The sequence below is a fragment of the Canis lupus genome, chromosome 26 (assembly GCF_003254725.2).
Source record: "Canis lupus dingo isolate Sandy chromosome 26, ASM325472v2, whole genome shotgun sequence".
NCBI lineage: Eukaryota > Metazoa > Chordata > Mammalia > Carnivora > Canidae > Canis > Canis lupus.
Window position 1 is genome coordinate 9,213,037 of NC_064268.1, and position 26,972 is coordinate 9,240,008.

The 26,972-nt window shown below is 45.8% G+C and overlaps 1 protein-coding gene and 1 pseudogene across 19 annotated transcripts in view; both read left to right on the forward strand.

Annotated features, from left to right (window-relative positions):
• Positions 1-26,972, forward strand: part of CUX2 (cut like homeobox 2) — a 283,331-nt gene that overhangs the window by 169,246 nt on the left and 87,113 nt on the right. For 15 of the 19 annotated variants that reach the window (XR_003146582.3, XM_025473953.3, XM_025473946.3 and 12 more), the window contains 2 exons: positions 12,272-12,382; positions 15,968-16,015. The exons of 1 other annotated variant lie outside the window; for it this stretch is intronic. Coding sequence is in view for 16 of the 18 variants with exons in the window: in XM_025473946.3 (XP_025329731.1) it covers positions 12,272-12,382; positions 15,968-16,015 (159 nt within the window). In the remaining 2 variants the exon portion in view is untranslated. Of the gene's footprint in view, positions 1-12,271; positions 12,383-15,266; positions 15,389-15,967; positions 16,016-26,972 lie in introns of those variants that run through there. 3 more of the 19 variants (XM_049101629.1, XM_035706711.2, XM_035706712.2) reach the window with 3 other exon arrangements.
• On the forward strand, positions 5,926-6,426 carry LOC112676547 (60S ribosomal protein L32-like; annotated as a pseudogene).

Sequence of the window (26,972 nt, forward strand, 5' to 3'; positions counted from 1 at the left end):
CCTGGGAGTCAGGTACACCCACAGAACAGGGTGAGGGGGGCATTTACTTTGAACTCTGGCTCCCTCTTCCCCCTTACCACCCCTACAAAATACTCTTCTTTGAAAATGTTTCCATCTTCACACTTACAAAACTAGACTCCACTAGACATTTACTAACACTAATTCCTCCCATTTGTTTAGGAAGAAATTGCATCTATACATTTCTTCATATCCTCCCAGTAACCCCTCGAGATATCTTGCTTTTATTTAATGAGTTAAACAGTGGGGCAGTGGGAGGTCGCACTTGCCAAAGTTAACCAGCAAATTAAGGGCCAAGCCAGTGCAGGCCCGGGATTCCGAGTATGAGTCGTGTGTGACCGTGCCCAGTTGCCTCCATTTGAGAGCCCTCTCTCTCTGTCTTGCCTTCAACCTCCCAGTTGCTCAGTGGCATCAATTCCTTTCCAGGAAGTCCTGACACTCATCGCCTCTTTCTCTTACCTGTTGCCCCCACTCACTCTCGCCTCCCTGGCAGGTAGCAGGAGTCAGTGTATCTGCTCTCCTGGCTTCCAGGCTCATTCTCCTGCCAATGTGGCTTTCCAGAGTTGCCTGAAGCAAGGGCCCTTCTCTGCTTGAACAGCTTTCTCTGGCTTCCAATTACTTTTGCCTTAATCTCATGGCTTTCTGACCCTAATTTCCAGGAGTCCCTAATATGTTTCCAGGCAGTCATTCACTCCACAGCAGAGCCTGGGTTTTCCACCCTCCACATCTTGGCCCATGGGTCTTCCTCCTCAGATGCCAGCACCCATATTCTATTGCTACAGCTTTCTCCCCACACACTTCTCTTCGGACTCCTGTGCTTTTGCGTGCCTCTCATCTTCCACCACCGAGCTACTCGAGGCTCCTAAAACCCTATCTTGCACACAGCAGGCTCTCTATCAATACTTCCTTCTCCACCTGGGTTGTACACCAGTCATCACCTTAGCCCTGTACATCAGTGAATTTTTCCACAGCTTTCTGAGATGGACTGGTGCGTAAAAAGGAGAGAGAGAGAGACTTTCTTACACACCCAGTCCACCCCCACTTCAAAGGATAGGCTGCTCAGAAAAATGAATTTAAGAAAAGATATTGAAAATGGTACAGACTTTAGAAGTAGTGCCCTGGTTTGGAGAAGAGAGTTTCAGATTTAAGGCCCAGCATTGCTTTTGCCTGACTGTGATGAGTGACATCATCTCTTTAAGACTTGTTTTCCCCAGCTGTCAGAGATGAGATGAACCAAGACATGAAAAGCAACACCATATAATAAGCACTTAGTTCCTGTGATGTGATGAATAATCACCACTGTGGCCCCTAGGAAGTGCCTGGCATTTAGTAGGTGCTCAGTGAACCTTTGATTAAATGAATGAGTGAATGAATGAATGATTACTTGATATGATTCCCCCTTCTTTTTTTTTTTTTAATTTTTATTTATTTATGATAGTCACACAGAGAGAGAGAGAGAGGCAGAGACATAGGCAGAGGGAGAAGCAGGCTCCATGCACAGGGAGCCCGACGTGGGATTCAATCCCGGATCTCCAGGATCGCGCCCTGGGCCAAAGGCAGGCACCAAACCGCTGCGCCACCCAGGGATCCCCTGATTCCCCCTTCTTAACAGAGGTGGGTGAAGCACACAGAGGGCAGCTGCCTGACCAACTCGCCCAGCTGGACCAGATGTGTTGGCCCTAAGAGAGGAACACCAGGGACCCCTGGCTCCTCACCTGACACCCGCCAGAGTGAGGACTACTTTATTTTCCTGGTGCTGTGAGGTTTTGCATTCTGAGAACTCCGGAATATAAAGCAGCAATCAAGGGCAGGAGGAAGTGATCGGATGTGGCTCCCAGTTCGTGGCGAGATAATTAGGTGTTTGATTGGCATCCTCTCTTAAGGACAGCCACCTCCAGGTCCTGCCTGCTGCAAGAGCTGGCTTGTTTTCCTGCCTGATGTTTAGGGCTATGATGGAGCCCTGAAGGTGGGGCGAAGCACCGAGTGGGGGCAAGTACAGGGGGAAGGAGATTGGGGCCCAGCGTTGGCCATCCCACCTTTCATTTGCTCATTTATTTATACATTCATTTACTCAACAGTATTGAGCACTTACTATAAGCCGAGCATTGGGGATACATCAGTGACCCAAACAGACAAAGTTTGTGTCCTTCTGGATCTGACATTGGAGGGGGGTGGGCAGTGGAAACAGATGGTAAACAAATAAGAGAAGCACCCTCATAAATGTGCTGATAACAAGTGACTTGGAGAAAAGTAAGCAGAAAGAGGGACTGGTGAAGTAGGAAGGAGGTGCTTGTTATTTTGAATAGGATAGTGAATCAGGCCCCTGTGAGAAGGTGATGTAAGAGCCCAGACTAAAGGAGGCAAAGGAAAGATCCATGTGGAATTCTGAAACAAACAAACAAACCAACAAACAAAAACCCAGCATTTTGGGCAGAAGGAACAGCCAGTACAAAGACCCTCTGGCAGGAATGTGCTTGATGTGTTCAGGAGTCAGCAAGGGCCCCATGTGGCTGGAGGAGAGTGAGCAAAACAGAAATAGAAGGAAGTGAGGCTAGAGATGAATCACGTGAAGCTGTGATGTTGCGGTGAGTGCTTTGGTCTTGGCTCCCAGTCAGTGCGAGCATGGAAGAGTTTTGAGCAGAGGAGAAACAGGATATACAAGTTTAGCAGCAACCCTGTGACTTCTAGATGGGGAAGGGAATGAGGGTGACAGGGAGCCCAGTAAGGAGGCTCCTACAGTCACCCAGGCAGGCGATAACAGTAGAGAAAAAGAGAAATGGTTAGATCCAGCTGACAGAATTTGCTGATGAAAACAGTGTCCCCACCCCAGCTCTGGGCCTCAGCCCAGCATCAGGGCATGGAAAGTTGCCATTCCCTTGAGGCCTTAGCATTGGCATTGGCTCCAGCTCAAGCAACACCCTAGGCCCTTGAGCACCCAGCCCTTCCAGGCACTTCCTGCAGCCTGGAGCCTGTGCCAACCACAAGCCTCTCATCCTGCCTCTACCACCAAGAGGGAGTGGATGCTGTGAGTCCATTTAACAGCAGTGAAGCTTAGCAGCAGAGAAGCCAGTGGTCTGCCCAAGCTCTCAGAGCTAGTAAGCAAGAACATCCGAACTTGAACCCACACTGCCTGCCAAATGTCAGTTCTTGGCCTGCCTCCAATGAGAAGCGAATTACCACCTGGATTTTCTGGAAGCCAGAGCTGTGAGGCCTGCTAAGAGGGCCTGATGGACTACAGTTGTAATTGTGTTGCCTTTGTGACCCGTGACCTGTGGCTCTGTGAGGGCAGGATCTGGGTCTGGTTTGTTCCAGGCAACATTGTAGGTGCTTAAATAACAGTTGAGTGTAAGTGGATGGATGGATCGATAGATCGAAGGACAAACAGATGGACAGACAGAATGATTAGGCCCAGCCATGCTCCTGGTCTTCAAGTCACATGAGTCCTTGTTGAGGACAGACAGGTCAGAGAAAGTTTGCCATGTCAGCATCTGGAGGAAAGAATCCAGAAAGACATAAGTTCAAGTCCCCATGATGCCACTTCCCAGCCATATGACCTTGGATGAGTGAGTGGCTTTGTCTCTCTGCAGGTACTATGTGTAAAATGACACCTGCATCACAGACCATTCGTTTGCTCCCCAACAGATGTTTCTAGAGAATCTGCTGCGTGCAAGCACTGTTGGAAGAATTTAAATGAACTTTTGTGTGCCAGTTAGCATGGAGCTAGTATATGTATAGTAAGCCCTCTATGGGGCAGTTATCATATTATTGTTAACACTGCACTGGGAGTTTGCTAAGAAGTGTTGGCAACCTCACCCATACACCCAGGCCTCGAGGTTTGGCCACATTCCCCTTAATGGGCTCTTTGACCCGAATGTGAACTGTCTGTCACCCCAGCCCAGCTGATGGAATGTAGTAAAGCTAGCTTGGCAGGTAACTTTTTCTCTTAGCACCACCCCTTGCTCCTGCCTCAGATAATTGGCCCGATACATCTTGGCATCTGAAATTTACATACGGCGTGGAGAGTGATGGATGGCTCTGGTAACCAGGCTGTCTCTCAGCTGCAGCTCAGTTATTCATCTCGGCGGGCTGCGGAGCCATCCATCTTGTTCATGGCAGGCTGGCATGGGCCCTCCATCCCAGGTCATCCTGCAGCCTCCTCCTGGAGCTGGCTTCAGGGGCCCCTCTGCAGGTGCCACTCCCACCATGCCCCATGGCATCTCGTGAAACCCTTCTCCTTAGTGTTTGCCCGAGACTGATGGTCAAGCCTTGAATGGCTCCATGGACTGAAGATGCAGAATGAGACCTTTGGCGTGCACAGAGAGGGTCCCACCTTGCTTCTGCTACAAAGGACTTCTCATGCTTCTATCTGCTAAGAGTCATTCATTCACAAATGTTGATTGAGTGCCTACTATGCACCTGGCACTGAGCTAGAACCCCCAGCTGCAGCGGTGAACAAGATAGGCAAAACCCTTAGCTTAAGGAACTGACATTCCATTGGAGAGTGTGAACAGTGAAGATCCTAGACATTGTGCCAATTACTTTACCTACTTGGAATCTGGTTCTCAAGGGATCTTTATAATAACCCTATGGGTACAAATTTTTATTCCCATTTTACAGACATAGAAGTTAAGGTTGAGTCATTTGTCCAAGGTTACACCACTAGTGAATTCAAAGCCAGAGTTTGGATGCAGGTCTGTGGGCTCTAAATTATATCATTGTTTCCCAGACAAACCAGGCTCTTTCAGAGCTTCTGATACCTAGCATTCTTTCATTCATTCATTCAGTCAGTCAGTCATTCATTCATTTCACCAACAAACATTTCTAGAGTGCATGCTATGTATCAGGAACTTTTCTAGGCAGGGAATATATAATATGGAAGAAAAGACCATAAAATCTGTCTTGTTATCATGGAGTTTTCATTGTCACAAATAAAATAAGTAAGTGAAGTACATAGTGTATTTGATATGACACATGTTAAGGAGAATAAAAGTAAACACAGGATCAGGGAGACCAGTTAGGGGGTTATTGTAATAATTTGTTAACTGGGATCAATCTGCCTGGGATGCTTAGCTTCTGTCTGACACACATATCCTTCTGGACCCAGGTCAAATGTTCTCATCTTGGTGACCCTTCCCCCCAGTCACAGGAAGTCACCTTGCTCTCTGTGTTCCCATTGTACTTTCTTTATACTTCTTTTATCATATTTAGGCACACAGTGTTGGAACCAACCTGTCTTCTCCACTACACTGTGAACTCTTCAAGAACAGAGACTGTGTTTGGTGATTTTTGTATACCAGTACCTGGCACTGTACTTCGCACAGAATTGTGGCTCTAGTAATTAGTTGGATAGATGGGGGTGGATGGATGGCTAGATGGATGGATGATTAATTAGATGGATTACATATGGATGAGTGGATAAATGGATGGGTGATTGGATGGATGTGGGATACAGGGTTTCCATCATAGTTTACACCTTACTGGGTACTGGCAGCCCCTGCCCAAGTTGGAACCACACAGTGATTTCATTAGAAGAGGTAGGTAAAACTCTACCCCTCCCTTGCCCCTTCCTTTTCCATACCCCCTCAGAGGCAATACAGAAGATATATTAGGGTTTCATTCCTCTAAGCACACACTGGAGATGATGTCTCAACAAGTTGGCCTATGTCCCCTTTTACCATAATTATTTATGCCCTAGCTTGTCTACTTTGGTTTATGAACTCTGAAAGGATACAGATTATATCTAACTCATTGTTGCCCTCCCCCTTATCTAATGTCTGGCACACTGGAAATATGGATGGATGGATGGACAGGTGAGTAGATGGATGAGGGCACAACATCTCTGGTTAGATCTGTCTACAGTAAAAAGAAAGCAGAGTTCCATGTGTGTGTTTGGGGGAGTTAGTGACTATATTAGAAGTCATAACCGCCCCTCTCTTCCTCGGCGCCGCCTGCGGAGGTGGCAGCCATCGATCGCTGGGCATCATGGCTGCCCTCAGACCTCTGGTGAAGCCCAAGATCGTTAAAAAGAGGACCAAGAAGTTCATCCGGCACCAGTCAGACCGATATGTCAAAATTAAGCACAACTGGCGGAAACCCAGAGGCATTGACAATAGGGTACGCAGAAGATTCAGGGCCAAATCTTGATGCCCAACATTGGTTACGGGAGCAACAAGAAAACAAAGCACATGCTGCCCAGTGGCTTCTGGAAGTTCCTAGTCCACAACGTCAAGGAGCTTGAAGTGCTGCTGATGTGCAACAAATCTTACTGTGCAGAGATTGCTCACAATGTATCCTCCAAGAACCTCAAAGCCATTGTGGAAAGAGCAGCCCAGCTGGCCATCAGAGTCACCAATCCCAATGCCAGGCTGCGTAGCGAAGAAAATGAATAAACAGCTTATGTGCGCGTCATATTTGTGTTAATAAAACCATAAAACTACCAAAAAAAAAAAAAAAAAAGAAGTCATAACCACTGCTCATACTGGTTTTCCATGCCTCGCCTGGAATCTCAACCATCACTTCAGCCACATATCCTTATAGGAGATAATGTATATAACAGTACTTAGTATACTCCATGATATTAGCATAAATATACTAATAGGAACTCAGAAACATTAGCTATGAGCTCTTGTTTTCTATAGGGAACTTCTGTCTGTGTAAGATTTCATTTGAAGACAAGGTTCTAGAGCTTTAAAAAATAAAATCTGATATTGTTTTATCATACATTTTCTGATAGGACAAATATCAGAAAGGATTAGGAGGAACACAAAGGAGATGCCTGGACTTGGAAGGGAGGGTCTATGAAGCCTTTCTGGAAGAGGGGACATTGAAGCTGAGACAAAAGGATGAGTAAGATCAGTTACAAAGAAAGAATGGAATCATCTGGACTGAGGGAATGAAGTCTGGAGCCATACAGTTGGGAGACGCTGGTGCATTTGGAAACCTCAAGGAATCTAGTCTGGCTGGGAAGGAAAGGAGGAGAAAGGAAGATGAGAGGGACCATCTGACAGGGACCCAGTAATACCTAAGGTCCTCACTTCCTTAGTCCCCAAACCCCAACAATAACTGCATTCTTTTTAGAAGATGTCTTTTTGGAGTTGGCTTTTGGGGGACATGTATGAGTGTGGGGTTGTCTTGGGAGCTGAGAAGAGTATGAAAATATGATGGGGACCGACATACATGTAACACAACTCAGGTTGTGTCTGATGTTTTTCCTCCTGTGAGAACATAGCATGTAGCCCAAAGTTTTATACGTAGTTGACACTTTAGGATCGGGTGTTAAATTTCAAAAGCAAGTATTCTTGTAAGATTCTCTTTCCCTTCAGCTTGGGAGACACGGTTTAACTGAGAATGTTCAGCCTGCCTCCCTGGAGATAAACAAGTTTTCCTCCCCACCTAAAACCACCTTTCTCCCTCAGGAAATCCAACCTCTTAAACAGTTGTGTAACTTCAGCAGTCTAGACTGTGTTTCAGTTTCCTCATCTTTAAAATGGCAGAATAAAATTGAGTTAATTTTTGTTGAAGTGTGGGACATTGACCAATGGACATGAGATGATTGTAAGCAGCTAATTGACCTGGCTTTAGAGGGATCAACTCATGCCAGGAGGAATACTTATTCCTTTTCAGTACCCTTCCATTTCTCCTCCTTCTAATAAGAGGAAAGTCTGCATGATGCTAACCCTACCTTTAACACCTCTCCAGCACTTGGTAACTGACCTCCTTTTATAACAAAGACAAACAGCAAGGCTTTGTTTTCATTGTAGTTTATTTCAATGGCTGCCATCTGTTTATGACCTAGGATTCTCTAATGATAAAAAAGTTTGCTTTAAAAATGTACTTATTTAGGTTAAAAATAAGGGGGAGTCATTATGAAGGTCAAGAATAGGCAAACTTAATCTGCGATGCTAGGGTCAGAATAATGGCTACCTTTATTTAGGATGTACTCACAAAGAGGTACAAGGGAGCCTTCTAAAGTGCTAGGAATATGAACTCTATATCTTGATCTGGGCAATGGTTGCAAAGGTGTAAAAATTCAGTCTTAAAATTGAACTTAAACATGTCTCAATTAAAAAGATAGAAATAAGAGTCCAATTAAAAATAAATGTTAAATAGTAATTCATGTGGACTATCCATATGGCAAAAGTGCATGCCAGAGGGGTATGTGTGGTTGAAGTTTGGACATGATGGACTGGACAACCCCACAGTTTCCTTCTGGTTCATAGATGCCGAGACTCTGAGTGCTTTGGAGATCCTAGGTCTCAAGATTGCCCCACACACTAACAGCATACCCTCTCAGAGTTAGGGGCATTCCCTGGGCAGTTGGCATTTAAGGTGGGGAAGCAGCAGGGCTGTAGATCCCATCTTCCCCAGAAGAGACCTTCCACCCCACCCCAGATTCTTCCTGCTGCTCCTGGTCCTGGGTGCAGCTCAATCCCAGCTTCCTTTTCTCTGTGCATTGGCCTGAGCCTCAGCTGCATCCATCATCTGCTTCAAGCTCATTAAAATTATTTCTTTTTAGTTGCAAATGGGCTGTTTATGATGATCATTATTTGAATGGTCTGCGCCGGGCTCCGGGCTGTCTGTCTGCTGCTGATGGCAGGTTAATCAGATGAGTCTCCTCCCGGCCTGGGCCTGGTCCAAAGTCTGGGGCTGTGTTAATCATGGCTCCCCTAGGGCTGGGGGCTGAGGGCCAGGGTGGGAGAGGAACTGAGTTCTGCTTGATCATCAAAGGAGAGGCCCTGCTAGCTATGCATGTGTGTAGTGGCTCAGACACTCATTTCTAAAACTCAGCTTCAGACCAGTGCTGGTTTATGTTTGTGAGAGTTTTTTTCGTTGCTTCAAAATAGATATAGTTCTGGGAGCTTTTTTAAGTGTTTTTACTTTATTTATTTATTTATTTATTTATTTATTTATTTATTTATTTATTTATTTAAAGTAGGCTCCACACCTAGTATGGAACCCAACACTGAACCTGAACTCTTAAATCTGAGATCAAGACCTGAGCTGAGATCAAAAGTCGGATGCCCAATTGACTAAGCCACCCAGGCATCTCACATGTATTTTAAAGACGTGTTGATTCTATTGTCGCCTTTTTTGCTTTGTTAATGTTCAAATACCCTATCTTTTAGGGTGAAAGGGAGTGGTTTTTAATGTTTCTCTTTGATGCAGTAAAACTTGGCCATACTGTGTTGCTCGCCTTCTCTCCTTTTTTTGGTGATATTTTTATTGACCTGTAAAATCCAGAACTCTTAGAATCACTGATTTAGTTAGATGTTTTCTGAGCACTTAGTTTATCTAAATAGCAGAATAATATCAGCCAACATTTATTGATCACTTGGTACTATGCTTGATGGTTTATATAATTATAGCATTTAAAACAAGCTCCCTAAATATTCCCTAGCTAGTGGGAAAGTGGAGCAGAAGTCCTATGAAGTGCTAGGCATTACAATTTTGCCTTTATTATCCACTAAGAGGTTAATCCATGCCTGAATTATTAAAACTGACTGTAATTTATTTCTCAGTCCCTTCTTGCATCACCTAACAGACACATTTAAGTGCTTATTTCATAAGATGATGTATGTAAGGAGCTTAGCATGGTGCCTGATACATGTAAGCACCCAATGAATGGTAATTATGATTATTATGTAGTATTATTGTTATTGATGATGTTGTTATTAGTGAGTTTACCGTAGAAATGTGGCAGGAATCAGGGTTGAAGGATGAGCATTAGAAGTAGGCAAAGTTGAGAGGAACATGGACACTGTTTGCTCTTCTAGGGCTCAACAGGAAAGAAAGACACCATGAGCTGGGCTTATGTTAGGCCTGGGGCTGGGAGTCTGTTAATATTCCCTGGCCTGGTGTCAACTCTGCTGTGTTGGCAACATGAATGCAGTAGACAGATTTATACCCACCAGCACCCTGGGAGGTTCTTGTGAAGGGACCCAGTGCAGGCACACAGCATAATTGTCTGGTATGCACATCAAGTCGTTGGACTTACCCTACTGTGAAATTTCCCCTCAGAGCCTGGGTTTGATGTTTTAACTGAGGAGTCCAGGTCCAGATCCAGCACCAGCCAGAGATATTGGTTGCTGTGGTATGGAGAGGGGCAGTGTCCCAGAGATTAGAACATAATGTCAGATACATGATAATCCAAAACCAAGTGATGTCAACCCAAGTCCCAGTTCTGCTTATTCTGCAGCAATGTAAAAATCACATCTTTATCTTCAAGACTGATGAAAAAAACTTAGGAAAACTGTGAGCATTCTATCACAACTCACATTGACCATGACACTCCAGTTCTTCTCTCCTGCCAAGTGAGGTTCTGTCCAACTGGCTGCACCACCTGGTCTGGTGTTATCTACCTTTGATCATTCCTTTTGCTGCAGACCTCTTCCTAGCCACTCAATATTTTGGTTGAGGTTGATTGTAGCTTCTTTGCTGGAAACTATGATTATTTTTATATTATGATAAATCAGAAGTCTCCCTTTTTTCTTCTGTCACTTTGATGGACTGTCAGAAACTGTTTCTGTTTCTGTCTCTCCTCTCTAATGATACCTTCTTCCTCACCTAGCTTAAAATTCCATGGAGCATTTGTACAGGAAGACCCTGCACCTTTGAGTTAGTGTACCTAGTGCTGTGGCAAAGAAGTGACTTCAGCACCTTGGAGAGCACCACGTTTCTGATTCCCTTGCCCCTCTATTTTAATCACTGCTTTTTTTCCTTGACCTTCTCTCCTAGTCCCATGGCTCTCCAAAGAGGTTAGACATTTCTCCAGAAGTAGAAAATCCCTTGCCAATTTCTCCCTAAGGCACCATAGGCAGAAACACTTATGCTGGGCTTAGGGTAGGCTCTCCAGCCTCTGATGGGTATGAGGTTTATGGTGCTATGGTGAACTGCTATAGAGCAGATTTACCGACTCAGACATGATATAAGACAATTACCATGCATTTCGTCTCTTACAGGGAAAAGGATTTGCAGCGGGTTAATAGTACTTTTATTTCATTATCTAATGGTAAAAGTGTTTCATTGTGTGTGCAAGATGAATGCGTATTAGCGATGACAAATGGGGTCTTTCAACACGGTGCCGGGCCTCATCATACATATGTTAGATTAAAGAGTTCACCCTAGAAATACACTCTTGCATCTGCGTGTGTGTTTTTAATAAATCTGATTGCAGAAATTTATTGCATCACCGGATTTAGGAAATTATGGGGCTTGATTGCTGCAAATATAATCGGGTGATATATACAGAAATGCTTCTCGAGTTATGGTCCAGAAAAAAAGCCCATCTCAGGATGGTGCAAGAAAGCAGCAGACCACATAAACAGAGCATTTCTTGAATTATGCAAATGAAACCCATGACAACTCATGGTGAATTGTACTCCCCCTGTGAGACTACTACCATTAAAGCAAAGAAAGCTGAGAGAGGGGTGATCAAATATACATGTACGACCAGCAGACACTGTCTGTGATGTATGTGCCTCCCCCAGTACCGCACTATCTTTCTTCCCCTCAACGGTGTGTCCTGTAAAAACCTGGTCTGGGCCTTCATTGCACATAAGCAGGCAAAGCACCTTCCAATCCATTTCTTCTGAATCCAGGAGCCTTTGGTGAAATATTTCTTATACTTGAAGTGAACCCTAAATGATTTACTGCAGGATACACAAAAGGTCAGCTTGCTTCTTATTGGCACCTTCATTTTTCCAAAATCTACTGAAATTAAAAAGCCATCTATATCTTAAAAGGCGTATTTATGAACCCTTAAGTGTAAGTAAGTCATAGTTGGAACAGTTCCCACCTCTGATATATGAAAGCTGTCGACAGCACTTTCTTACACTATAATATGCCCATACAATATGCCGCACTTTACTATTTTGACACGGTTTGGAGATGTTTTCTACAGTTACTGACAAGCTTATGCCATCACTCCTTTGGAAATTTAAGAGGTGGGGCAGAGGGTTGGGGGAGAGATTGAAAAAACAACTCCACCCAACTTTATGGGAAATTATTGATCTTCTGAGGAGCAAAAAAAGCTGTCCTGGATTTTTTTCAGTTGCATCCCCAGTTTTGTAAATTATTCATTTGTGCCAGGAGTCAATATCCTGTCTTCTCTCAGCTTTGTAAGTTAAGAAAACTTGTTCTGAATGCTGTTTTGTATGATGATTAAAAAGGAAGAGGAAGGGGAAAAAATCTTTTTCTTTTCTCTCTCTCTCTCTCTTTTTTTTCTTTTTTTTTTTTTTTTTTTTTATTGTTTCAGAAGGAGCTTAATTCCGTCGCTTCCGAGCTGTCTGCACGGCAGGAGGAGAGTGAACATTCTCATAAACATTTAATTGAACTCCGCCGGGAATTTAAGAAAAATGTACCTGAGGTACAGTATATTTGCTGTTATAGAATTAACTCAGTAGGAATGCAGATTTTTCTCTGTTCAGACTATATTTTGGAAGTAGACATTAAGTGACTAACAAGAAAAGAAGCTAATTAGCCACAAAGAGAAATTACAGCCCCCAACCTTTGGGTGTTTCTTGGTATAGTGGTACTCAGTGGTGCTATCTAAAGTGAGGGCAGGACGCTTCTCCATTGAAGTCATTGTTTCTGAGCGCTCCCTAAAACATCCATTTTGCCCCATATCATGTCTAGTCAAATGCTGGGCCTTGACAGCAAAGACAGTTTATCTAGATTTCTTGATTTTATTTTGCTTTTCTATTGGTGCCTGGGAGAGGACATCTATAGGCTCCCCCCACCTTCTCTGGGCTTTCCCTCAGTCTCCTCTGAAACTGCCTCCCACTGCCATAAACAGATCACATTCTTTCCCTTCACCTCTTGCCTTGCAACTCCAGCTGCCAGGTCTGTCTTTCTCAGCTGGCCCTGAGGATGGTCCAGATAATGACTAGTCCCACCGCCTAAACCACCCCCACCCCCTGCAACGTAAGGGCCCCCAGGGGAACCGACTAGAATGGACATGTTTTTGTTTTTTACAGGGACGAATGTATTAATTCCTTTACTTTTTCTATCAGGCTCCCTGTTGCTGCTCAGGTTAAAAAAAAAGATGGATAAACACAAATAAGAAAAATAAAGCCTTCTGATTCCATATGATGTTATCAAGGATGTGACACATCAGAGCCACTATGGGAAATGGAGTCCCTGACTATCCCCAAAGCCAACTATGCTTCTCTGGTCAGCAGAGGTTAATAGCTGACCTCTCTGTCCTAATCTACTCAAGTGGCCTGGATCTTAGAGGAGGGTGAGGTAGTGTCTGGCATTCTGGAAGTATCAGACCTGGAGATGTTGATTCCACTCTACCTGTTAGAATCATCCATGGGTCCTGTTGCCATCTTTCTGATGGAGGAGGGGACCACAGAAAGGTGGAGAAGAGTTAGGCCCACCCAGGAATCAGGCTACATGAGCATATAAGGGTCAGGTCTTCTAGCTATGAAATCCTCCACAAGTCATAAATATCTTCGGTTCTTTAAAGCAAAAGAGGGAAGTGGACTATAGCTAGCACTTGCCCATGGAGCAAGTATAGAAGGGATCTTAGGTTTGAGAGCTGAGGGAGGGTGCCCTTGGAGAAGAAGTGAGAATCCCAGATCCAAGTGTCTCCCACATCGCAGCTTCAGAAAGGCCAAGTCAAGTCCTGGGCTTGAGTCCCAGCACTAAGAAGGCATAGGTGATGCTGAGCATCCTTTGTTTCCTTCTTAGAACAGAGAATGGTTTGGTATTTAAACTGATTCTCTGCCCAGAGAGAGGGTACCAAAAGCTTTGCCTCTGACTCTCCATTCTGTGGGAAGCAAAGATGAAGCAGCCCTACATCTTCCCAGCTCTACATGCCCTCTTTGGTCATCACAGACCCTCCATCTCATCCTTCTCCCCAGGTCACATGGGAGCCCTCAGGTGATGAGGGAAATCCAGGCCAGGTTTTCAGCCTCTGAGTTCGGCTTACATAATTTTAATACTGCATAATTATGCAATTATGTAATTAGGAGGAATAAGTTTCCATTCCTATTATAGTCGCGCCTCTGAAAATTCTCATTTTTGGAACTAGTCTCTCCTGATTGGGAGAGTCATGCCAAGGTTTTATTTAAGAACATCATCTGGCTGGTGCCCAAATCACCTCCCGCTGGTGCCTATGCTCAGCTTCTCCCCCAGGGATAAAGCACACGGGACAAGGGGCTTCTAGAAATGGTCAGTATTGGCCCAAAGCCCTGCCACCCACCTCTCAACCTTGGCGCTCAGATTTGAGTCCTCTTGAGTATGGGACTGTGCATACAACTTATGTGGGTTGTCTGTTGACCTGCATTCAAATTCCAGCTGAGCCACTCATTCACTGCCTGACTTGAGCAAGCCAGCCCTTCTCAGGACCTTGGAAAATCAGGGGACTAAGGAGATGGCTTCTGAGGCCCCTTCTTGGCACTAACATTTCCTGAACCTGGACCAGAAGTTTAACCTACTCATATGTTTTATTTGGTCTGCAAAGTCTTTCAAGTTTTACAGTAAGTTACCAACATTTAGCATTTCAGAAGATTTTACCCAAAACCCCAGATTTCCAATATCTTTTGTGACTCTTTAGTAGATCTGGTCACACAGAGGTTCCATGCCCACATGGCAGTCACCAACTGGAGCTGAGCAGCTGCTACATCCATTACATGGTGCTTGGGTTCTCCCAATATTGCCATGGGACCTCCCTGCCTGCCTTCATCATGTCCACAACCCTGCCCCCAACCCTGGCCTCTGTGGGCATTTGAGTTCACAAGCTGGGACCTAGGTTTTCATAAATTTCCTTTTCCATGGCTCAGCCCATGTACCCATAGTTCCTTGTGATCAAATCCACTAGATTCACATGCATTCCCTATGTCTCTCCAAGGAGTCCTAGGGGACACAAATTAGGAGGGGTACCCAGGACCCAGAAGAGGGATCATTTTCAGGGACAGAAGAACAACCTTATCTCATAATTAAGGGATTTTTTTCTTTACCTGAACATATGTATTCTTGTGCCCATGTCTTCCTTTCCAGCTTCTCTCTACTGTCCCTTCTCTCCCCACACTCTTGAGCCCCCCTCAACTCCTCCTTCTACAGGGGTTTCTCATGGGCCCTGACAAACAGCACTTATGGGGTCACCAAGGGGTCTCAGAGGAAACTGAAGCATTTAGGGTGGAATCTTGGTGACACTAGGTTCTAAAAGACCTCTGTCTTGTGTGCTGGGGAGAACTCATAGGAGCCAACCAGGGGAGCCCTTGTGAAAGGCAGGAAACTAGGGTCCAGAAATAGGAGGCTCCCTTCTGAAGATAGCCCACTGCCATAGAATTCATCAAACATTTCAGAACCTCTCCTCTGAGCTGGGCACCACTCATGGCACCTTCTGGAGAGGAAGGAGAGACAAGTATGGAAGTGATGTTGCTAAAATGCAAAATGGAATGTTTGCCAAAGAGGGGCAGTTGGATGGGAAAGCAGACAGAGGTGGCCACCTGAAGGAGTCATCCCTGAGCAAATGGTTGAAGGACAGAAGGTTTTCATGAAGGGACTTTGGTGACTGGTGCTGTGTGGAGAGTCAAGGCACCTCTTCAGCAAGGGTCACATAATGCACCACCAGTTGCTTGAGTACTTTGCCTAAAAGAGTATTCCGTGATCAGATCTATTTGGGAAACACTCTTTCCTTCCTCCCTCTTCCAGAAATCCCCAAAGTGCATTATAGTAAAGGCTCCAAAAAGTCCTGCAGGGAAGACACTTGATGTTGGACTTTATTTCCCAGGCTTATTAGGCTGGCATCGTGTGTGTGTGTGTGTGTGTGTGTGTGTGTGTGTGTGTGTGTGTGTCTATGTGTAGGTGTATATAGGAGAAACCCTAGTGAAATCCCATGGAGCACCCGTCCCATGGGACACATTTGGGAAAAGCTAGCTGGGGGGACAACAGGTGCATCCCACCTGGCACTGGGTGAACTCTTCGCTGATCTCTTTTTCAGGAAATCAGAGAGATGGTGGCTCCTGTATTAAAAAGCTTCCAAGCTGAGGTAAGACCCAAGGCCCTGGCATGTCACAAAAACATTCCCTGGTTCTCTCTCCTATCCCACCTGGAGTTGCCAGAGGGGGTTAGCAGCCTCTAGAAGCTTGGGAGAAACCTGCCTATCCCCATTGCAAACTCTACCCTATTTTTTCCAGATCAGCACAATAGTGATGTGATGAGGATGGGTTCTCTGTTCTATTTGATGGGATTCCAGTGTCTGATCCCAAAAAAATCTCCCTCTCCCTAGACTCTGTCCAGCCCATACACCAGCTTTGCTATATACGTATCTGTGACTTTGAACAAACCACCTTACCTACAGGCTTGGTTTCCCATTTTTAAAATTAAGAGGTTTGAACTTGGTGACCTTTGCTCTCCCAGGCCTTCTGCTCTGCTTTGATTCTCTAAGGCAATCTTGCAGATAAGGCCACTTACCAGCCCATCCTAAAATTTACTGACCCACCATCTGAGTATAAAATTGACACTGTTCATGTTCTTTCCTGAAAACCCATCAGGCCCTGTGTCCTTGGGCAGCAGCTGAGCTGTCTCCAGCCAGTTGTTTCTCTTGCCTTCCTGGAGCCCTGTCATGGGGCTGTACCTCTCCCATTTCTCCTCTTGGCTTGACTCTATGACCAGGATTCTGATAATGTCCACTGGTCCTGCTGGCAAGGGAGGCAGGCTAGGAAGAGAATGGAGGTCCGCTGAGGCAGGGTGGTGGAAGGGGAAGACTTTTGTCAAATGTTCCATCTTCTGGGGGTGGGGAGGCTCTTCTCTGTCTCCCCTGGATTCGGGCAGGACCTTGGAGGGATTGGCCCTTCTCCGAACACTCTGGTGGAGATGCATTTTACGTCTGTTGTCCGCCAAGCGCCACATTACTTTAAATCTGTCTCTTTGGAACCGCGTAAGCGCATGAGGCAATATTAACATAAGCAATAACTGGATTTACACAAATGTCACTGATTTCCATATTTTTCATCCCTTCATTTTATTACTGAGTTGACTGATGTGCTTATTTATTTATAGGGCCATCCGGTATTGATTCATTTGGTTGTGAGGTGCCTGAACTGAAAGGGGTAGTGGAGGGGTGGGTGGCCAGGAAACAAACCAGAAAGACCAATAATGTTGGGAATTTGTTGTCATGGCTTTGTGGTTTTAAAAAAGAGGCTCCCATCTGCACAATGGTCCCATGAGGGGTTCTCAGTATACAAGCCCTCTCAGGCAGCTGATCCCTCTGCCCAGCCCAAAGACAGACGCCGAGCGTCACTTTCTCAGCTGTTTCCTTGCTTGGACAATATGGACTGGGCTTGTCTTAGCAACTTAGAGCCTCAGTTTCCCTATCTGTTTAAGGGAAGAAAGACCCTCCTGGTCTTTTTGTGTTGTTTTAAGGACTGAGAAATAATGCAAGGAAGGAGTTTAACCTAGTGCCTGGCACACAGAGAGCTTCCAAGTGTTAAAGAACGGACTCTGGAGCCAACCTGGGTTTGAATCCTGCCTCTGCCAGTTCCTCACTGTTTGATCTTAGGCAAGTTCCTTAACCTCTCTATGCCTTTACCTCCTTATTTATAAAACTGAGTAATAAGTAAACCTTCATAGAATCGTGACTGAGGAAGAACAAAGTCATACCCATAGAGTGCTTAGAATGTTGCCTTATAAGTCCTAGTTATTTTATTATTCCTGTTATCAGTCTCCTCCAGTACAGGTTTATTTGGCCTCTGCTATGCTTGGGCTGGAATCTGCCTCTTTCCTAAGTAGATGTTCAAGGCTTTTCTCCAAAAGAAGGGGGCTTTCTATCCCTGAAGGGAACAGGTGTGACTTACATCATTTTTTCAATAGGAGAAAGAGTTCAACATTACATTTGAGTGATGATCCAGAGAATATCCCAGTGCAGTGTGCAAAAAGCACGTGCACATCAGACTAAGACATGGCCTGAGTCTCAGCCCTGCTGCCTGCCTAGCTGGGTGGCTGGGGAGAGGTTCCTTAACCTCTCTAAGCTGCATGCAGCTTTCCTTCTCTGGCAAATGAAGTTAACAGTAAGGATTCAAAGAACTAAGGGTGGAGGCAGTTGACACAGTGTCTGGCACACAGGGGGTACTCAGTAACTCACCAAGGGAGAGAAAGTTTTAGTGGGTCGGAAAGGGAAGACGAAGCTAAATTTTCATTTCCAAATCCATGTGGCATGTCGAATTCACAGTGTTTTAATAGCTGAGGATCTCCAAAGAACTTCGTCAGTTTTCTTAAGGGGGCTTTCCATCATCCCTTTAATGTACCAAAAACACTACATTTGTCTGGAGTTTTATTCCTGAAACCCCTGCTTTCTTCATGATCTATTGACTAATCCATCGAGGCCGCCATGTCCCTCCCTGTGCCTCCGGGGAGAAACGCTACCAAAGAAAGGTGTTAATAAAAAGCATCTTCTTCATCCAGAACAAACTGCTCACGCACAAGCCGTTTATAATCCAAATTTGATTTTCATTTTAATTTTTTTAATGAGGGTTCATCCTTTATGCCACTTCCCTCTCGCAATCCACCAGGCTCGGGCTCAGAGCTGAAGATTCCCAAGTGGGCATTAATCACCTCCCAGGAATATTCCCTGAGGCAAACACCGTCTTAAGTCACATAAAGTAGCCCATAAAACGCCAGGGCTGAATATCGTACCCGTCATTCCTTCTTCCCCAGTGTGGGCCTCTTGTTGAAATATAACACGTTCAAGTTCATTCCTTAATTTCACTCCACCAGCTCTGGTATATAAAGAATCTGGGCATCCTTTTTATCTTCTCATTCTATATATGGGTGGGCCTTTTTTTTGTTTCTCTTCTTGTGTGTGTGTGTCTGTGTGTGTGCACGCGCGCGCACGCACATGCACACGCACGCGTGCATGCACGCGCTCGAGTCTGTCCTGGTGGGAGGGGTGTGGAGAGGAAGTGAATTTGCCCTGCTGTGAATCAAGGAAGGTTTTTCTCTCTGCCTTGATTGCTTAAAGGACAGTCTTGATTCCCCCTGCTCAGGGAAACAAAGACAACCAGAGAAGGTGGCTTAATGGAGACAGCTTGAAATGGCCAAAGTTTGAATATCCTTGCGCGCAGAGAAAAGAGCAAGACGAAAGCCCCGCTAATTACAAAAGTTGCTTTATGAAAGATAATTCAAAGCAATAATTTAGCAAACATAATCAAGTCGCACAGATGGGGTTGTTGATGGATGGATTGCAACATGCAATTAGCAGCTCTCGCAGTTACATATCATTAACCCTCCGAGCACAAAAATTATTTTCTCATTATTAGTTGAAAAGGTAAAATTAAGCTGACTAGACAGTAAAGGAACAAACTACAATTAATTACCTTCATTTATTACAGTCATTATTTTAAACTTATTTTTACTTGGAGAGAGAGATGAAAACATCTAAATTAAAAGTTTTATGATGCTAAACCAGAGGTGAAACTTTTCTAAGGAGTGTGTGTACTGGCCCAGTCACGAAGACAAGACAGCAGGGCCATGGCAAGAATATTTTTTTTCTCTCTGCTTCCTTCTTCTTCCACCAGGAAGAGGATGTGGCCTGCATGATGGAAAACCCTTTGGCTGAATACACTGCAGTTTGGAAACCAAAGGGGCTGATGCCTTCTCTGACCACCCAGGGTCTGACACCTAGGGTCTGAGTCCCACCCAAACACTGACAGGCTTATGTGACTTTGGCAGGTGACTTCATGTCTCTGAGCCACTGTTTCGTCATAGCATGAGGTTCAGTGAGATCATCTATCAAGTGGCTGGCCAGTCATTTGTTTTCATCATGGTAGCTGTCTTTGGTGGCATGGAGCCAAGATGGTCTTTCTCTGTCCTCTCAGGGTTCAAGGGAGTTTGTGCGGCATGACTCCCTTATAGGAGCTTAGAGAGGAGACCAAGGTGCCCCTTATGAGAGACATATTCATCATCTGTTGAATCCCTGCAATCACTTATTCAATCAACAAACTTTTACAGAAGCCCTACCGCATACCAGGTGGTGTTCTAGTTGCTGGACATAGTGAAGGTCACAACCTGGTAGTCTACTAGATGCTTCTTGATGTGGGGGAGGTCAAGTATTTGTGCCAGCCCCAGAAAGGCCTCCTTTCTACTTGGTGCCTTGCAGGGCCACTTAACAAATACTTGTGGAGCATCTACTATGTGCCAGGCTCCAGGTAAAAGCTATGGAAGGTCCAAGGATGGTGACACCATCCGTGCCCTTAAGGAATGTAACTAGGAGTCTAGTCCCTGTGATTGAAATAATGTCCACTCATGTCAAGAGCTCATAGGAGGCCTCTTGGTTGCTCCCAGAGCTTTTGCTGCTTTGCTGAGTGTCACAATCACACCCATCCCCACTGTGGCCACACAATACCTCTCATCCCCTGCATAACTGCATTGTGTCTGGCATTCCCCCATCAAGAAATGGAGCTTGTGTCTCCATTCTTTGAATCTGGGCCAGTGTCCACTCCAACCAGTAGAATGTGGTAGAAGTGACCCTCTGCCAGTACCAGATGAAGGCCTTCAACAGACTGGCGGTTCTGTCTCCTGCCTCTTCCAGTGCAACCTTCATGTAAGAAGTGTGAGTACCCTGAGACCACCCTGCTGTGAGAAGCCCAACCTGTATGGATGGGTCCTGGAGGATGAGACTCCATATGAAGGAGAGGGGCTGGGAGCACCAAGGCACCAGGCACAAGTCAAGGAGCCATACTGGCCATCCAGCCCAGTCAAGCCATCAGGTGACTGCAGTCATAGCTGCCACCTGGCTGTGACTGCCTAAGAAATGACAAGAGAACTGCCTGGCTGAGCCCCGTCAACCCACAGAAGCATGAGAGATAATAAGAAGTAATTGCTTTGGGCCACTCCATTTTGGGGCAACTGATTACACAGCAATAGATGTCCACAGTGCCACCTCCTGGTCTGGGTGACACTAAGCCTCATTGCCCATTGTTGTCAGTAAGCAGCCAGACTTGGCACTAAAGGTGGGCCATGCCTTTGTTAGAGAAGTCTTCAAAGTGATTTTTCTTTCACATCTACTATATGCTGCACACTTCCTAATGGTTATGTCCTGTGTTTTCCATAATACCTCTATTAAGGAGAGTTCTATGATTACCCCCTTTTACATATGAGGAAACCAGAGCTCACAGAGGACATAGCCAACACCTATCCAGTGTCCAGGTCCGTACCTGGGGTGGGAGAGAAGTGAGGAGGCTTGGATGCAGGTCCAGGAGGGTGGTGGGATGATGAAAGCCCTTAGGGAAGACCCCCCAGGCCAGGGGGCCCCACCACTATCTGGATCCTGCCCTGCCTCTCTCCTCAGCCAGCAGACAGCCTCACTTGTCCTTGCCTCAGAGTGTTTGCATTTGCTGTTCTCTTTGCCTCATTTTGAGTGTCAGATCCTCAGGGGATAAGGAAGTCCTCCCTGACCAATTTCCCCACCCCTGCCACCTTTCACAGCACAGCCCTTACACTCCTCCAGCATGACACTTAGCATAAGTCATCTTCACAGGTGCCAGATCATTCAGGCCTTCCAGCTGCTTCAAGGACATGGGCTGTGACTCCAAATTAGGTGGAAGCCGTAGGAAAATTTAGAGCAGACCAGGTCAGACGCAGGTTTCAATAGGATCCCTCCAACTGCTAATCAGATGGCATGGGGTAGGGTATGCCTGGCCTTTCAGAGATGATTAAGAGGAGGAGACTGTACCCCTTGAACCCTTTATCTGAGCCCCTGCTCACCACCTCCATTCAGTACCCAAAACCTGAAGTCCTCATTGGCTTCTATACCATCTGTTCCAGCCCCAAATACTGAGTATCCCTGTTTCCTTCCCAGGCAGTCATGGGTAGGGAAGGAGTTCCTAACCCAGGACAAGATTCTGAGGAGGTCAGTCTGTGTTCCTGCAGCTGAGCTGCCTGAGACAGACACAGAGGGTTTCCTCATGGCCCAGATCACCTGAGACAGACATATCTATTCCTGCCCGGGCCACAGTCCTGCAGCCTGTCCTGCATGCCATGTTGTGATTTGGTCCCTGTGCTCACCTCTTATTCTGCATGTACCCACAGGACTCCTGTTCTTCTCTTTGAGCTAAAATTTAATTAAAGGCCCCCCCTTTTTTGCCTTTACATTATTTACTCTTCCAGCTATCTTTCTCATAATTCTGTTGCTCCCCAAACTACCCTTTCTCAGAAGCTCCCAGCACTGGCTTGACCATCCTTTGTAAGTGAGGCTTTGTAACTGACATTAGGTGTGTGTAGTCCTGTCCAGCCAGTAAGACCAGGAAGAAATGGCTTTACTGACCAGCAGAACTCCCTGGAAAAGACAAGCACTGGGGGCAAGCGTGGACTCTGGAGTCAGGTTGGCACTGGTTTGCATCCTAGCTCTCTAATTCCTGGCTGTGACCCTGGGCAAGTCACTTAACCTCTCTGGGCCTCAGTTTTCTTGTTTTTTAAGTGGAGATAATAATAGCATCCAATCTTATGAGGTTGATTGATGTGACAGTTAATTGAGTCGGTACTTGAAAAGCCCCAGAAACCAAAGCCCAGCACATAGGTGTGTTCCTTGAACATATGTCAGCATTCCAAGTAGATGAGCTGAGACTTGGCTTATCACGTTTATCTTCCGACAAGCCTCATGAGTAGGCTTCTGATCTCACCCATTTCTCAGGTGAGGTCACTGAAGCTCAGCAGCCAGCAAAGTTTATTGAGCCTTTAGCAAAGCCTCACACGCATCACTACCTCTGAGCAGCACAGTGAGAGAGGTGCTGCCAGTATTGTTCCCGCCTACAGGTGAGCAATTGGGACTCAGAGAGATTAGCTGCTTGCCTAAACTCACACAGCTCTTCACCAACAGGGCAGAGGGTGGAAGATGCAAACCTCAGTTTGAAGGACTGAAAAGAGGCCTGGGGGTGCAGGAAGCACTGAAGATGTAGATTCTAGATTGAGGTCTAGACTTGGAGACTTGCAGGTGGTTTGGGCTGGGGAGGACCTCATCGCTCAGCTAGATGCATGCCTTTCAGATGTGACCTCACTGAGCTTTTTCAGGTAGTACCCACCAGGGAAGCCCGACCCATAAAGGGAGCTGGGATTCAAACCCAGGCCTGCACATCCAGCCCAGAACTTGGCACATACTGATTGCCCAGTAAACAGGGTGTCACTTGCAAGATAAAACGAGAAGGACTTCTTTCCCTCCCACTGCCTCCGGCTAGCACATGTGCATATGCATTCCTTACTCTCTCCTCTTTGATGACTTAATAACCTTGATGGTGCAGGTCTCCTCGGCTCCCCCCCCGTAAGGAGGCTTGCCCCTTTGGCTTTACTCTGCCCAGCTTGGGGTAAAACTTAGAACGAGCTGAACATCTTTCTGAATTTAATACTAAGAACCCACCAAAGCGTCATTGAACCTGTCATGCTGCATTACAACCAAATTAAGAACCAGCAGCGATCCTCTTTCATTCGGTATCATATGCCTTATAAAGTAAATTATTAATGCTTTTTTCCCCCCAGTTAAGCAGTTATTTGCAGTTGTTCCGGGTATTTCTCATTAGAAATAACATCATCTAAAGAACGATATTGATTGATTTTTTTTAATCTTGGAATCATGGACGTGAACCACATATTTATATGACATTCCCTTTAACTAGAATTCTCATGCTTTATTTTTATATTATTGATCTTTTTGACACGAATTGCTTTTTGGCCTTGTGCGAACGTTGTAAGCTTTCCGCCTGCAGAGGAATGGGTCGGCGTCTGGGCCGGGCTGGGAAGAGTGATCGCTCCAGCGGCGTGGCGGTAACATTCTTGCACATTTAACAACAATTAGTCTATGCTGACGCCATGGTAGGCTTCGTGTATGAAAATTTACAAGCCTTTTAATGGACTGCATTATGGAAGGCCATGCAGGGCCAGTCGGTGGGGAGGTGAGGCCGCTGGGTGCACATCCATCTTATGGCGCTGTCAGCCAAGTGTCTCTTAGCACTCACGTCTGCCTGGGGGTGGCAGGGAGCAAAACCGAAGCTACTGCAACAGCTAGCCCACAATGCCAGCATGGGATGTGTGGCCATTCACACTGTCACTCATGCATCCATCCAGTAGATGTTTGCTGAGCATCTATTATGGGCCAAGGATGATACAAGATGTTCACCACCTCATGCTGGAGCTGAGGTGGTGAGCATCAGTATTCATTCATGTTCAAAAACTAGTTGAGCACCTGCTGTGTGCCAGGAACTGTGCCAAGCGCTGACAGTGAGAAGGTGAACACAAATTACTTAGTTATCAGGCGCCCTTGGTGGAGTAGAAATGATATAAGCCAAGAGTTGCACAGACCTGGGTTCAAATCCCAGCTCTGTCCTTTGGCAGGGTTTTCGGTGAACCTCAGTTTCCCTGGCTATAAAATAGGGATGGTAATAGTCCTCGCTTCCAGGGAGGCTAGGAGGATTTATGCAGATAAAGAGCTTAATGTTGGGTAAACCTCCCAGAGGCAGGACCGTCATGTTGTTGCTCTCCAGCCAGCTCCCCTAGAACATATATGCACATCCCTGTTCCCTTATCAGTTCCACTGAGACCTTCACTCTACAGCAGACATTTATTTAGCACCTGCTGCTTACGAGGGCGTGTGCCAGTCTCTAGGGATATGGCAGTGAGCACCCCAGATTCTGTTCGTGTCTTCATGGCACTCATAGCCTAGTGGAAAGACAAATAGACATACGTTCCTTAGTGCCACTGACAATCATGGCTATGATTGACTTCCATGTGGCCAGGATGTGGGATGGGAGAGATTAAACCAACCTACTCGTTCCCTCATTCAGAAACTAATTTCTTGAGTCTCTACTATGGGCAGACCCTGTTTGGGGCCCTAGGGGCACAGCAGGGAACAAGAGACAGGGCCTTTGTCCCTTGGGAGCTCAGAGTACATCTGGGAACATGGCACATTTGCCTCTTGCGCATAAATTATTTGAAGGGCAGTATAGTACAGTGGTTAGGAGCAGTTCTGGAGCCAGACAGCCTGGGTTCAAATCCCTGCTGTACTACTTACTAATTGTGTGACCTAATAACTGGGACAAGTTATTTTTCTTTCTGTGGGCCTTGGTTTCTTCATCTATAAATGGGACTCATAATAGCTCCTACCTTATAAGGAAAGTGTGAGGATCAAATGAGTTATAGACAGAAAAGCAACAATTAGTGCAAAGAAGGCTGGGAGCCATGTCAGAGGCTAAGCACTGATCATGATTGTGGGAATGATTCTGATTCTGATTCTGAAATCTTTCAGCAGCACATTAACTAATTATGGACGTGCTGAATGCTGCCAAGGCAAAATGCAGTTGCACCCAGAATGGTCCCACTCTTGCCTTCCCTCTGATACAGCCAAGAGGGCTGAATTGCATGACCCCCTACGGTTGTTGCCAGGGCAGGGCCCCTGAAGTGTCATCCTTAAGTTTAGGACCTGGAGAAAGAACCTTCTTGGATGTGGGTGTCCTCCATGAGGTGAGCTCCTCAAGAAGCCTGCAAGCATGCAGTATCACAGCCAACCTCTCCCTGAGGCCCAGAGAGGGTAAGAAACCCAACTGCGGTCATACAGCCAGAAAAAGGAAAGGCCTGGATGCAGTTTCAGGTCCAACCAACCCCCATACCCAGAATGGCCTCAGTCAGGCAGCTAGGCAAAGGCACTGGATTTGGGGTCTTAAGAAACCAGGTCCAAGCCCCACCACTGCTCCTTGGCTGTGTGACCTTGAGCAGACCACCTCACCAGCCACAGTCTCCTGCTCTGTAAAGTGGTTCTTATAACTCCCACTGTGTTGATGGGAGCAGGTAGGAGGGAAAGACAGATAGACTGCCACATGGTCACTAAGCAGAAAGGAAACCTTTCTGATCGGCAGCATCCTTCCTTCTAATTCTAAGGCTGTGCTACTGAAAGTGTGGTCCATTGGCCAGCCAGCAGTGTCCACATAACCTGGAAGTTTAGTAGAAAGGCATTCTCAGCCTCCCCCTGCCTCCTTTAGATCTCCTGAATCAAAAAAAAAAAAAAAAAAAAATCTCCTGAATCAGAATCTCTAGTTGAACAAGATTCTCTTGTGATTTTTCGGCATGTTGAAATTTGAGATGTTCAACCTTAGACCAGCCCACTGGCTTTCAACCCTGGCTGCCCAGAGGAATCTCCTGAGGACTTAAAAAACCAAAACAAAAACACCAAGGGGATCCCTGGGTGGCTCAGCAGTTTGGCACCTGCCTTCGGCCCAGGGTGTGGTCCTGGGGTCCCAGGATTGAGTCCCACATTGGGCTCCCTGCAAGGAGCCTGCTTCTCCCTCTGCCTGTGTCCCTGCTTCTCTCAGTCTGTGTCTCTCATGAATGGATAAATAAAATCTTAAAAAAACACACACACACGCCAATATCTGGTCTCACCCCAGAGTGGCTGGCATTCTTGGTCTGGCATGAGGTTTGGGCATCAGGATTTTAAAGCTTCTGCTGGTGATTTTAAATGTTTGAGGAGCTCTGCCCAAGAAGCTCACCATCTAGTGGAGGAGACAGACACAAGGAATAACCAGCGGCATGCTGGCCAATGCTGAACAACAGGTGAGGGGGTAAGGACTGATTTGTATCATCTCCCACTTTCCATGGTATAAATTCTTCCAGCATGGAGTTGGGAAGAGATGCACATGGCATTTCACCATACAGACATAATAGATGTGAGTAAGCTCAAAGCACAGAGAGTAGTGAAATGTAATCTAATAATTAGGAAGTAATGAATGCTGAATATGTATTTCCTTTTATTTTTTTAATTTTGTGGTAAAATACACAATTTACAATTTACCATCTTAACCATTTTTAAGTGTAAGTTCAGTGACACTGTTGTGCAACAACCATCACCACCATCCATTTCCAGAACTTTTTTCATCTTCCCAAACTAAAACTCTGTACCCATTAAACAAGAATTCTCCCTTCCCCACCCCTGGCAACCACTTCTGAGTTTCCCTTTGGCTTCTCTGAGT